The sequence below is a fragment of the Oncorhynchus mykiss genome, chromosome 1 (genome assembly GCF_013265735.2).
Source record: "Oncorhynchus mykiss isolate Arlee chromosome 1, USDA_OmykA_1.1, whole genome shotgun sequence".
Classification (NCBI taxonomy): Eukaryota; Metazoa; Chordata; class Actinopteri; order Salmoniformes; family Salmonidae; genus Oncorhynchus; species Oncorhynchus mykiss.
The window spans coordinates 42,210,953-42,225,656 of record NC_048565.1 but is presented as its reverse complement, the minus strand read 5'-3'; the positions used below and the strand labels follow the sequence as shown (position 1 = coordinate 42,225,656).

At 41.8% G+C, this 14,704-nt stretch overlaps 1 protein-coding gene across 2 annotated transcripts in view; it reads right to left on the bottom strand.

The window, feature by feature from the left end:
- The window catches only part of srgap1a (SLIT-ROBO Rho GTPase activating protein 1a), a 152,568-nt gene that overhangs the window by 66,793 nt on the left and 71,071 nt on the right, over positions 1-14,704 (bottom strand). For both annotated transcript variants that reach the window (XM_036977675.1, XM_036977679.1), the window contains exon 4: positions 7,932-7,994. In XM_036977675.1, the coding sequence (XP_036833570.1) occupies positions 7,932-7,994 (63 nt within the window). The remainder of the gene's footprint in view (positions 1-7,931; positions 7,995-14,704) is intronic.

The following is a 14,704-nucleotide window of genomic DNA, read 5'->3' as shown; positions in this document are numbered from 1 at the left end:
AGGGACTTGATCCAGAAATTAAATCATTTAAAAAGGTAGCTTAGCCTACAAAACTAAAATAATCCATATGTTCAAATCAAAAGGCCTGTTTAACATGACATCATTAACGCAGCCACATCCCGAGTCCCCGGTGCCGACACATTTAGAAATCAAAAGATGGTTTAGTATTTAGTTTAACTTCTTTGGGTATATGGGGCAGTATTTTCACATCCGGATGAAAAGCATGCCCAGAGTAAAGTGCCTGCTACTCAGGCCCAGATCCTAGGATATGCATATATTATTAGTCGATTTTGATAGAAAACACTCAAGTTTCTAAAACTGTTTGAATGATGTCCATGAGTTTAACAGAACTCATATGGCAGGCAAAAACCTAAGAATAAATCCAACCAGGAAGTGGGAAATCTGAGTTTGTAGGTTTTCAACTCTTTGCTTATCCAAGATAGTGGAAATGGGGTCATGTTGCACTTCCTAAGGCTTCCACTAGATGTCAACCGTCTTTAGAACCTTGTCTACTGTGAAGTGGGGCTGAATGAGAGGGGAATGAGTCAGGTTTCTGGCAGAGAGCCACGGGCTCATGACGCGCATTCATGTGAAAGTTACCTCGCGTTCCATTGACCCTAATCATGGTGGGATGTTAATGGCTTAATTAACTCAGGAACCACACCTGTGCAGAAGCACCTGCTTTCAATATACTTTGTATCCCTTATTTACTCAAGTGTTTGCTTTATTTTGGAAGTTACCTGCATCTTTGAGGGTTACACACCTAAATAGATTATCTAAATTGTCACCGAGCACTTACAACCTGCAGTGCAGAGTGATGCATTTAATTTGACGTTATTGATTTGACGCAAAATTATTACCTCAGAATCGCTCTCCAACAACAGTGTTTTTGACCGTGACTACCTTCTGCTTCAGAAGACTGAAAAGGCAGGAGAGAACACTTTACCATATGTCTTTATACAAGACAATATTGTTAAATAGGAAAAAATTATCTGTTTTTAGATTTATTTTAGATTGACATGGCTAACTACTTATTTACCTCAGCTAGCCAGACAGCTATCTAGCTAACGTTAGCTAAATAAACCAAAGTGTTATTGTAGCTTTCTGTTTGTATGTAGCTTGCACTTTAATGGCATTAATGAGATTTTATTTTATCTTCCCAACCAGGAGAATTACTATGAAGGCACCACTGATTTCGACATTGAAGCAACATTCGTAGGAGGGCAGACAAATTCACAATTCAGGGTAACATTAAGCAGTCAACTTCTATTATATCACAAAGTATTTGTGTACAACCATTTTTCAACAACCATTTTGCATTTATGATGTATCCCCATTAGCTGCTGCCAAGGCAGTAATATACATAATAAAAATGTTTAACATTAAAATACATTTTACAACAGATTTCACAATACATTAAGTGCGTACATACATACCCCAACCAGAAGCCATGGATTACAGGCAACATTCACACTGAGCTAAAGGGTAGAGTTGTCGCTTTCAATGTGCGGGACTCTAACCCGGAAGCTTACAAGAAATAATGCTATGCCCTGCGACAAATCATCAAGCAGGCAAAGCGTCAATACAGAGCTAAGATTGAATCATACTACACCGGCTCCGACGCTCGTCTTATGTGGCACGGCTTGCAAACTATTACAGACTACAAAGGGAAGCACAGCTGCGAGCTGCCCAGTGACACGAGCCTACCAGACAAGCTATATCACTTCTATGCTTGTTTCGAGGCAAGCAACACTGAGTCATGCATGAGAGCATCAGCTGTTCCGAACGACTGTGTGAACACGTTCTCCGTAGCCGACGTGAGTAAAACATACACAAGGCTGCGGGGCCAGACAGACAACCAGGACGTGTGCTCCGGGCATGTGCTGACCAACTGGCAGGTGTCTTCACTGATGTTTTCAACATGTCCCCGATTGAGTCTGTAATACCAACATGTTTCAAGCAGACCACCATAATCCCTGTGCCCAAGAAAACAAAGGCAACCTGCCTAAATGACTACAGACCCGTAGCACTCACATCCATAGACATGAAGTGCTTTGCAAGGTAGGTAATGGCTCACATCAACACCATTATCCCAGAAACCCTAGACCCACTCCAATTTGCATACCGCCCAAACAGATCCACAGATGACGCAATCTCTATTGCACTCCAAACTGACCATTCCCACCTGGACAAAAGGAACACTTAATGTGAGAATGCTATTCATTGACTTAAGCTCAGCGTTCAACACCCTCAAAGCTCATCACTAAGCTAAGGATCCTGGGACTAAACACCCCCCTCTGCAACTAGATCCTGGACTTCCTGACGGGCCACCCCCAGGTGGTGAGGGTAGGAAGCAACACATCTGCCACGCTGATCCTCAACACTGGAGCTCCCCCCAGGGGTGCGTGCTCAGTCCCCTCCTGTACTCCCTGTTCACCCACAACAGCATGGTCAGGCATGACTCCAACACCATCATTAAGTTTGCAGACGACACAACAGTGGTAGGCCTGATCACCAACAACGACGAGACAGCCTGTAGAGGGAGGAGGTCAGAGACCTGGTCGGGTGGTGCCAGAATAACAACCTATCCCTCAACGTAACCAAGACTAAGGAGATTATTGTGGACTACAGGAAAAGGAGGACCGAGCACACTCATCGACGGGGCTGTAGTGGAGCAAGTTGAGAGCTTCAAGTTCCTTGGTGTCCACATCAACAACAAACTAGAATGGTCCAAACACACCAAGACAGTCGTGAATAGGGAACGACAAAGCCTATTTCCCCTTAGGAAACTAAAAATATTTGGCATGGATCCTGAGATCCTCGAAAGGTTCTACAGCTGCAACATTGAGAGCATCACTGCCTGGTTGCATCACTGCCTGGTACGACAATTGCTCGGCCTCTGACCGCAAGGCACTACAGAGGGTAATGCATAGTACATCACCGGGGCCAAGCTTCCTGCCATCCAGGACCTCTACACCAGGCGGTGTCAGAGGAAGGCCCTAAAAATGTTCAAAGACCCCAGCCACCCCAGTTATAGAATGTTCTCTCTACTACCGCATGGCAAGTGGTACCGGTGTGCCAAGTCAAGGACAAAAAGGCTTCTCAAAAGTTTTTACCCCCAAGCCACAAGACTCCTGAACAGGTAATCAAATGGCTCCCCGGACTATTTGCATTGTGTACCCCCCCCCCCCCCCCCCCCCCCCCCCCCCAACCCAACCCAACCCAACCCAACCCCTCTTTTTAGGCTGCTGCTACTCTCTGTTTATCATATATGCATAGTCACTTTAACTATACATTCATGTACATACTACCTCAATTGGGCCGACCAACCAGTGCTCCCACACATTGGCTAACCGGGCTATCTGCATTGTGTCCCGCCACCCGCCAACCCCTCTTTCACGCTACTGCTACTCTCTGTTCATCATAAATGCATAATCACTTTAACCATATCTACATGTACATACTACTTCAAATCAGCCTGACTAACCAGTGTCTGTATGTAGCCTCGCTACTTTTATAGCCTTGCTACTGTATATAGCCTGTATTTTTACTGTTGTTTTAATTCTTTACTTACCTATTGTTCACCTAATTCCTTTTTTTGCACTATTGGTTAGAGCCTGTAAGTAAGCATTTCACTGTAAGGTCTACACTATACTTATTTTCCACCATAATTTGCAAATAAATTCATTAAAAATCCTACAATGTGATTTTCTGGATTTTTTTTCTCATCTTGTCTGTCATAGTTGAAGTGTACCTATGATGAAAATTACAGGCCTCTCTCATCTTTTTAAGTGGGAGAACTTGCACAATTGGTGGCTGACTAAATACTTTTTTGTCCCACTGTATAATGTCAAAAGCCGCAGTGAAGTAAAAAAAAAACAACAAAAAAACAGCTCAATCTTTTTATTATTTTCCATCTAGCTAGTTGGGAGGACAACCTGTAGGCAATTCTGTTTTCACCCAACAGCAGCGTCCAGGCCTCCACTGAGTATTCACCATTCGCCTAGTGTACGGATGGGAGCTTCAGCTGTTGACTGAGGTAAACAAAGTACTGTATATACAATTATTGCAATTGATTGACTTAGTGTTGTTTGTCTATTGCTATTTTTGCATAACATACTTTGCATCAACGTTTGACTGGTACTGTACATTTTTTTATAAAGGCACACATAGCATACATATCAATACATATAAACTATCTAGGTCAAATAGGGGAGAGGTGTAATGTTTTTTTTACACCAGGATTGCTGTTTATTTGAAAAAAATGAGAAAGAACGGTTCTATGCAATAATGGATCTATATAATACTGTACGCTTTCTTGAATTTGTTCTGGATTTGGGTAATGTGAAAAGACCCCTGGTGGCGTGTCTGGTTGGATAAGTGTGTGCGTCAGAGCTGTGTGTAAATTGACTATGCAAACAATTTGGGATTTTAAACACATTCATGTTTCTTATAAAAAGTGAGGCAGTCAGTAGCTTCTCAACTCTTAGCCAAGCGAGACTGGCATGCATAATATTTATATCAGCCCTCTGATTACAATGAAGAGCAAAACGTACCACTCCGATGCTATGCCAGCTTCAGCTTAACTAGGTCTTTCCTTGCAGCACTGGACGACACGACTGGACAATAATCAAGAGAAAACTAAACTAGAGCCCGCAGAAATGGCTTTTTGGAGTGCAGTGTCAAAAAAGCAGAGCATCTCTTTATTACGGACAGACCTCTCCCCATCTTTACAACCATTAAATCTACATGTTTTGACCATGACAGTTTACAATTTAAGGAATGATTTGTACCAAATACAATGCTCTTAGTTTTATATATGTTCAGGACCAGTTTATTACTAGCCACCCATTCCAAAACAGAACTCTTTGTTAAGGGTTTCAGTGACTTCATTAGCTGTGGTAGCTCATGCGTATATGGTTGAATCATCAGCATACATGGACACATATGCTTTGCTTAATGCCAGTGGCAGGCCATTGGTAAACATAGAAAAGAGGGCCTAGAGAGCTGCCCTGCAGTACACCCCACTTTACATGTTTGACAGAGAATCCTCCATTAAAGAAAACCCTTTGAATTATATTTTATAGATAGCTCTGAATCCACAATATGGCAGAGGTTGAAAAGCCAAAACACACATTTTTTTCAACAGGTTATTGTCAATAATATCAAAGGCGTCACTGAAATCTAACAGTACAGCTCCCACAATCATCATTTTACCAATTTCTTTCAACCAATCATCAGTAATGTGTCAGTGCAGTACATGTTGAGTGCCCTTCTCTATAAGCATGCTGAAAGTCTTTTTTTAAATTGATTACAGAGAAATAGCATTGTATTTGGTCAAACCATTTTATCTAACAGTTTGCTAAGAGCTGGGAACAAGCTGATTGGTCTGCTGTTAGAACCAGTAAAGGCTGCTTTACCACTCTTGTGTAGCGGAATTGCTTTTGCTTCCCTCCAGGCCTGAGGACAAAGACTTTCCTCTAGGCTCAGATTAAATATATGACAGATAGGAGTGCCTACAGAGTCAGCTACCATCCTCAGTAGCTTTCCATCTAAGTTGTCAATGCCAATACTTTTTCCACCTCTCCCACGCTAATTCAAACCTGCAATGCTTTTCTTTCATTATTAGTTTTTTTATGCATGAACACGATGGCTCACTGTTCGTTGGCATTTGCTGCATAAGTTTGCCAATGAAGTAATAATTTGGATGAAGGACGAGACCTATGAATCCTCGCTGCTCTTTCGCTCCTAGCTGGGGTCACGATATGTTAAGGTGAATATAAAAATGTCAGACAACTATTTGCATTTGCACTCAAAATAACCCAAAGCTAGTTTTAGTTTTCCTATCACTGATATTTTTATCTTTGTCTTCCTAGGGTTACCTCGGTGGAAGCCAACAATCTTCTCCAGTTGGAGTAGTTGGACGGTCGACCACTGAAAGCCCTGACGCTCCCTACACTTTGGTGAAGCCCATGGGACAAAGTATGTCAAAGCTAACCACTGGGTCACGGTAAGTAACCTCCGCTGCCAGGTAGGTACTATTAAGGTGTATGACTCCAGTGGTCATGACACCACCCCAAACTCCCCTCTCTCTTATCTTCTCCAGGGACCATCCCTTACCTCCTTCCTAAACCCTGCTGATGTAAAAAAATAAAATACAGAGTTATGATTTCTTTCTTTTCTGTCTGCATTTAACATTATTGCATGTCTAATCGAACATTTAATTTAAATAAATCTGTAGAAATGTATTTTTATATACCTGATCTACCTGGAACCTGACTGCCTATGTCGGTTATGCCTCGAGCCAGCAGTGCCGGTTCAACAAAATCTTCCTCCAAAAGGTTAGAAAGTCTAACACTGCAGATAGCATGGTCACCAGATTAATGGGAAAGTACATAAACTACATGTCACACAATATATGTGAGTAGGTTATCTTCTTGATGCACCCATCCCGTTAGCAGGATCATTTACGTCAACATCAGCTGGAAATTCAAATTAAATTACTAAAGATATTTTATTTTGATGAAATCACAAGTGCAATATAGCAAAACACAGCTTAGCTTGTTGTTAATCCACCTGGCGTGTCAGATTTCAATAAAGCTTTTCGGCGAAAGCTTTCCAAGCGTTTATGTAAGAACATCCCTCTCAGTAGACAAAATATTACAAACAGCTAGCCGCCAAGTAGATTGGTCACGAAAGTCAGAAAAGCAATAAATTAAATCGCTTACCTTTGATGATCTTCGGATGTTAGCACTCACGAGATTCCCAGTTACACAATAAATGTTCCTTTTGTTCCATAAAGATTATTTTTATATCCAAAATACCTCCATTTGTTTGGCGCGTTATGTTCAGAAATCCATAGGCGCGAGCGGTCACGTCGCAGACGAAAATTCCAAATAGTATCCGTAATGTCCACAGAAACATGTCAAACGTTTTTTATAATCAATCCTCAGGTTGTTTTTTCAATATATAATCGATAATATATCAACCGGGACTTTAGCTTGGTCAATAGGAGAGAGAGACACACAATGGCTGCTCCAAACTGTTGCGCAAGCAAAATTCTGGGGACACCCAGCTATACACTGACGCGATGTGATCTTTCTCGCTCATTCTTCAAAATAAAAGCCTGAAACTATGTCTAAAGACTGTTCACAATATGGGGAAGCCGTAGGAAAAGGAATCTGGTTGATATCTCTTTAAATGGAGGGAAGGCATTCAATGGAACATGGAGCTTTCAAAATAGAGGCCACTTCCTGGTTGAATTTTCCTCAGGTTTTTGCCTGCAATATCAGTTCTGTTATACTCACAGACAATATTTTGACAGTTTTGGAAACTTTGGAGTGTTTTCTATCCTAATCTCACAATTATATACATATTCAAGATTCTGGGCCTGAGAAATAGGCAGTTCAATTTGGGTATGTTTTTCATCCAAAAATCTAAATACTGCCCCCTACACGCAACAGGTTATACAAAAGGGAAGATGCCAAGACCATATAGACCACAAAAGCCATTCCCTTCTACCTGAGGAAGTATTAGAACGTCGGGGTCTTCAGGGCCACCTGGGGAACATGAATCTCAGCTGCCACTATTCCAGGCCTGATGGCAGCAATTAAAGCTACTGAATTAACTATTGATTAGTGGTTTAAGCACCCTGCTCTCCCCCAAGGTCAGAGACCTGAAGTGGAATTATCCACATAGGCTGGTCCCAGATCTGCTTGTAACAATGACCATAAGAGTTGGTATGCAGCTACTTTAAGGCCAGACCAGGTAGGCCCTGATCTGAGAGGCCTGCCTTAACGCCCGAATCATGATTTATCATTCAGGCTGAGAGTTGTTCCCAACTGTGACCTGATCAGGAAAAACTTGATACACTATTTTTACAGTACAGTGATACAGCAAAACAGGAACCAGGAAATTAAATGACAACTTACAGTGTAGAGCTCGTTGAGGACCTTCATCAAGTCTTCCTGGAGCTGAAACGTTATCTCCTTACTCTGAAAAAGAGAAAACAAAGAACATGTTCAATGTGAGATATCTGTCGACTTTGCAGTACAGTAACATATTCATACATGGAACAAACAAGCAGTGTCAGGAGTACAGTAGGGCATAGAGCTGGAACGAGGATATCAAACAGAGACACAGTTGCCCATAGAGCCCGCTGTCTGCAGTGTGAGTGATCTCAAATGAATAAATTCAATCAGCCATCCCATGACACAAGATTCACTCAATGACATCAGACATTAGCCCACAATTGATAATTCTGAGATTTTGGTTAAAGCAGGGGTCTCAAACTGACGGCCTGCAGACCAGATGTGGCCCGGTGAAAATAGAATATGGCCCCCGGGCAAAATTGGTTTCAAACCCCTGGGTTAAAGGTACTTTTACTACGCATGCCACCTATTTTTTCACTATGTAACATACAAGTCATGGGGTGGGTTTATGCGATATATAATAAGGTCTGACAAAGCATTTGGATATCCCTTTCAACGTATGTATTACCTGGGTGTTATCACACAGTCTTCCACTGCACTTAAAGTCTCCCACTAACCCACTTATCTGGACCCTAATCTTATTGTTGAGGCCTTTCCCAGCAACAGGGCCTCAGAGGGCAGTGACAATTTGGTCTATCCCACCACCACTATCCAAATTGAGGGAGAGAAGGGGCTTAGATCTGATCTGGAGTTAGTAGGGGTAGTCGTCTCGATCACAGAGCTTACAACGACTCTTATAGGCAACCTCTGTGCCCACCTTAACAGTCAGTCAAACTGGGTTAACAGAGAGGAGGACAGATCTTTCAATGCACCAAACACCCAAACGCTGTGCCGCTTACCACAAGTAAATAAAGTTGGGTGGATTTTAACTTGATTCTCACTATACATATGAATCATACTGGGTGCCAGTAGTTATATTTCAAAGGCACACATTTGTACAATAACAGTGTGTCATTTGAGAGAAGCACATATCTGATAGGAGAGGTCCTGTCCAGGGTTACTGTAGTTCAACATGGGGTTTCATACAGCCTTGTAATACACATGTGGTTTCCTGTGGTTGTGACCAATGAGGAAGTGTCTCTGCTGAGGTCACCAACCTCACTGATCCAGGTGGATCCGTACACATCCTAGTTGGCAACTGCAGATACAGTCAATGATACTCCAATAGAAATGACTGACCACTGAGGAATTCCCCAGGTCGAAGTAGTGAATCTCTAACCTGGCCGCCAGAACTGAATAATATGCATTATCCAACACCACTTTGATGCTTGTTGTCATGACATACATGTTTGGCGTGACAACGAACACAACATAACAGGGGAGTTGGCTGAAGCACCAAAAGACATGCAACAAAGCCATGATTAGGGTGAAAGGCGTGCTCTTAGTCAGATCATAATTTGATTGTTTGAAGGAGGAAGTTAGTACACAAATAAACACAGGTCCATCCCAAAAAGAGCTACACTCTAAATCCTGCTGACTGACTGACTGACTGACTGACTCCGGTAGAAAGGGTAGTGCCAGTCCAGACATGTGGGCGTAAACCAGAGAGGATTAGTTCTCGTCGTTTGTGCGTGTGTTTGTGCATGAGTAAGTAATCAGCCAGTCTCCTCGGGCTGACCTAGTCTAGTCAACACCTCCTGTCCTGGCCCTCACCTCCACCTACTCAGCCAGCTCTCTGTTTTACTTACCTATTCACACAGGCACCGGACAAATAGACTTAGCCCTGTATAAATAGAACTAAGTCACCGAAGCTTAAGCTAGGGTGCTCTCACGCACATTTAGAGAACGGAGGGCAGGATCTATAGGCTGGTTGGGGCACTGAGTTTTGGGCCAGGTAGGTTGCTGAGGCTGCTGAAGGGAGGGCGGCTCATAATAATGGCTTGAACGCAGTGAATGGAATCAAACACATGGAAACGTGTTTGGTGTATTTGATACCTTTCCACTTATTCCGCTCCAGCTGTTCCCACGAGTCTGTCATCCCCAATTAAGGTGCCACCAACCTCCTGTGGTAGGTTATGGACTGGTGAGATCGTTCCTCTTGCCCAAGTTTGTGAAGCAGGCTGCAAATCTAAATAAATGTACAAGTCTATGTTGTTCATTCTGGGCCGAGAATAGAGCTTTAATGCAACATTAAAGCGTTATTCTCGGCCCAGAATGAACAACGTAGACTTGTCCATAACTGTATTCATGAACATTACCAACAGCTGAATTGGGCTGCAAAGTGAGATCTTTGCTGAAATTACTCGCACTTTCTCCCCAGGGAAGAGCCATTAGAAGCATCCGTTCAGAGAAGAGGACCTCAGTCAACTTGTTAGATCTAACACTTGTTAGCCCTTCCCTATTGAGAGAACTGGGAAGCAGTCCAGTGGTCAATGAAAAGGCCTCTCAGGAGAGCTTGGGCACAGCTCCGACAGCTCATCCATTTCCTGGCTCTGCAGATGCCCCAATTATGTGACCTGGGCAGGGCCTCTGACAGGAAGCAGCCACCTCAGCCACTCCACTGGTCACTGAAGACACAGTAAATCAGAGAAGAACATCTGAAGTACAAACCATTCACTTTGGGAGTGAACGTTAATTATAATAAGGGTTAAAAGGAGAAAATCGGACCTCTCAGAAATAAAAATGGATGGCCCTCCCTTTAGCAAAATATATTTTACCTAAACCCTCCCTAAATGCTTGAAAATTATTTTGCAATTTCACTGAATTTGAAAAAGCATGACCCTCCCCCATTTTCCGCCAGGAACCCATTATGTACATTTAAATCCATCCTTTAATGATTCATTATAACTGTAAAAAATTTGCCTTGGAGCCGTAATCACTCTTGGCCTGTACGTTTTGCAACGATGCCCACCAATGTTATGATTCAATTTAAAAGGGTAGGAAGCATGAGTTTTTAGTCAAAGTAACACAGTGTGGCCAGACCCATTTGTGACCAAGCTTTAACTTCCTGGCTGATGTCTTGAGATGTTGCTTCAATATATCCACATCATTTTCCAACCTCATGATGCCATCTATTTTGTGAAGTGTACCAGTCCCTCCTGCAACAAAGCACCTCCACAACATGATGCTGCCACCCCCGTGCTTCACGGTTGGGATGGTGTTCTTTGGCTTGCATGCCTCCCCCTTTTTCCTCCAAACATAACGATGGTAATTATGGCCAAACAGTTCTATTTTTGTTTCATCAGACCAGAGGACATGTCTCTAATACGTACAATTTTTGTCCCCATGTGCAGTTTTTATGGCAGTTTTGTAGCAGTGGCTTCTTCCTTGCTAAGCGGCCTTTCAGGTTATGTAAATATAGAACTCTTTTTACTGTGGATATACATACTTTTGTACTCGTTTCCTCCAGCATCTTCACAAGGTCCTTTGCTGTTGTTCTGGGATTGATTTGCACTTTTTACACCAAAGTATGTTTAACTCTAGGAGACAGAACGCGTCTCCTTCCTGGGCAGTATGACGGCGCATGGTCCCATGGTGTTTATACTTGCGTAGTATTGTTTGTACAGATGAACGTGGTAACTTCAGGCGTTTGGAAATTGCTCCCAAGGATGAATCAGACTTGTGGAGGTCTACAATTTTTTCTGAGGTCTTGGCTGATTTCTTTTGATTTCCCCATGATGTCAAACAAAGAGGCACTGAATTTGAAGGTAGGCCTTGAAATACATCCGCAGGTACACCTCCAATTGACTCAAATTATGTCAATTAACCTATCAGAAGCTTCTAAAGCCATGACATCGTTTTCTGGAATTTTCCAAGCTGTTTAAAGGCACGGTCAACTTAGTGTATGTAAACTTCTGACCCACTGGAATTGTGAAACAGTTATAATTATAAGTGAATATTTAGTGAAATAATCTGCCTGTAAACAATTGTTAGAAAAATTACTTGTGTCATGCACAAAGTCGATGTTCTAACCGACTTGCCAAAACTATAGTTTGTTAACAAGCAATGTGTGGACTGGTTGAAAAACGAGTTTTATTGACTCCAACCTAAGTGTATGTAAACTTCCGACTTCAACTGTAAGTTAAGTCTCCTGTGCATTTGATAGTTGTAGTAAAGTGAGCGAGTTAGTGTTGTCGTATTTTTCTTTGGCTTGTAGCTAGTGCAGTAATACCCACATGGTGCAGTAATACCCACAAGGATGGATGGAGTTACAACTCATTTGTGGCCCAAAAATGAGAAGCAAGCTTTAAAGTCGGAACGGTTTGTCAGGTTGAATCGACGGACCTCTATTTCCTACCGACCTACCGGTACATCAAGAGTGTCAGCAGTGATGGAGATAAAATTGGTAAAGTCGATGTGGATTTACCTCAAAACGCTATTCTATTAGCTAGCCGACTCTCCCTCTAAAAGGCCTCGCTCTTCTTTGACTTTGGTAGCCAACTCAGCAGTCAATCGGTAAGTCTCCGCTCTCTACTTTATATCTGATAGATATTTTTGTTGCGTTCTGTGGATTCCTGCCAAATCATTTGCACTCATGACTACTCGTTTCAATACAATTTTCAGCCAACTTACAAGCAAATACAATAAATTCATAAAGTATTTGCTGTTGGATGAAAGTTGGATGAAAATGATATTGAAACAAGTAGTCATAAGCACAAATGATTTGGTTTAATTTGACGTTATACATTGCAATGTTGCTAGCCAACTAGCCTGCTAACATTACGTTAGCTCTGCGTGAGTCAGGTCCTCCATATTAAGTCACATCCCGCAAATGTTTTTTTCCGGCATGACTTCGACATTCTTCAGAATTCTCATCAGTTTTATATAAAAACTCGAAAAATGTAAAAGTGAGGTGTAACTTTGCATTGAGACTTTTGATATTTATTCTAATGCAAATTCATATGTTACATGTGGTTATGTTTATTCTACCTACAAAGGCCATGCTCCCTCTTAATTGAAAGACCAATGCAGCAGTTTTCATCCAAATATCAAGGACGGTAATGGTGTGGTCTGAGTGAGGGGCCTAACTGAGCGAGCCTAATGGGATTGATCAGTAACCTAAAAACTAGCTGCATTGGCAGAGAGGTTTGAAACTTGTTATTGATCGATTAACTTACACCGCCTGGTGATGTCACCATGCAGGCCAAAACTCCATCCCATCAAAAAAAGTGCATTATCAGCATTTTCACAATTTCAGTATTATTCCCACCTCAGTGTGGAAATACACACAACTGTTCAAAAGTTGTGTCACTTAGACATTTCCTTGTTTTACATGAAAATATACATGAAATGAGTTACAAAATATAGTCACGGTGTTGACAAGGTTATAATGATTTTTAATTTAAATAATTGTATCCTTTGCTTTCGTCAAAGAATCCTCCATTTGCAGCAATTACAGCCTTGTAGACCTTTGGCATTCTAGTCATCAATTTGTTGAGGTAATCTGAAGAGATTTCACCCCATGCTTCCTGAAGCACCTCCCCAAGTTGGATTGGTTTGATTGGCACTTTTTACGTACCATACAGTCAAGCTGCTCCCACAACAGCGCAATAGGGTTGAGATCCAGTGACTGTGCTGGCCACTCCATTATAGACAGAATACCACCTGACTGCTTCTTCCCTAAATAGTTATTGCATAGATTGGAGCTGTGCTTTGGGTCATTGTCCTGTTGTAGGAGGAAATTGGCTCCAATTAAGCGCCATCCACAGGATTTTGGCATGACTTTGAAAAATGGAAGTGATAGCCTTCCTTCTTCAAGATCCCCTTTACCCTGTACAAATCTCCCACTTTACAACCACCAAAGCAACCCCAGACCATCACACTGCCTCCCCCATGCTTGACAAATGGTGTCAAGCACTCCTCCAGCATCTTTTCATTTTTTTCTGCGTCTCACAAATGTTCTTCTTTGTGATCCAAAGACCTCAAACTAAGATTTGTCTGTCCATAACACTTTTTTCTAATCTTCCTCTGTCCAGTGTCTGTTCTTTTGCTCATCTTAATCTTTTATTTTTATTGGCTAGTTTGCGCTGTTTTGTCAAGGGAGTAGTGCACAGCGTTGTATGAGATCTTCAGTTTCTTGGCAATTTCTCACATGGAATGGACTTAATTTCTCAGAACAAGAATAGACTGACGAGTTTCAGAAGAAATGTATTTGTTTCTGGCCATTTTGAGCCTGTAATCGAACCCACAAATGCTGATGCTCCAGATACTCAACTAGTCTAAAGAAGGCCAGTTGTATTGCTTCTTTAATCAGAACAACACTTTTCAGCTGTGGTAACATAATTCCAAAAGGGTTTTCTAATGATTAATCAGCCTTTTAAAATTATAAACTTGGATTAGCTAACAATGTGCCATTGGAACACTGGAGTGATGGTTGCTGATAATGGGTTTCTGTACACCTATGTAGAGATTCCATATAAAAAAATATATATATATTTTTTAAATCAGGCATTTCCAGCTACAATAGTCATCTACTACATTAACAATGTCTACACTATATTTCTGACAAATTTCTTTGCATTTCTTTCAAAAACAAGGACATTTCTAAGTGACCCCAAACCTTTGAACGGTAGTGTATATAAAACACATGATCACGTTTTGACTGCACTAGGCCTTTTGAAAGGGGAATGCCAACTGGGGATTTTCCAATACGGATAATTGTCCCCCACGATTAAATCGGGGAGGGGACTATTCATCCGTACGTTCATTCATACTTACATTTGTAAGTTAGCCACACGTGATATCTCAGAAAGCACTTTCCCCATTTTTACGAA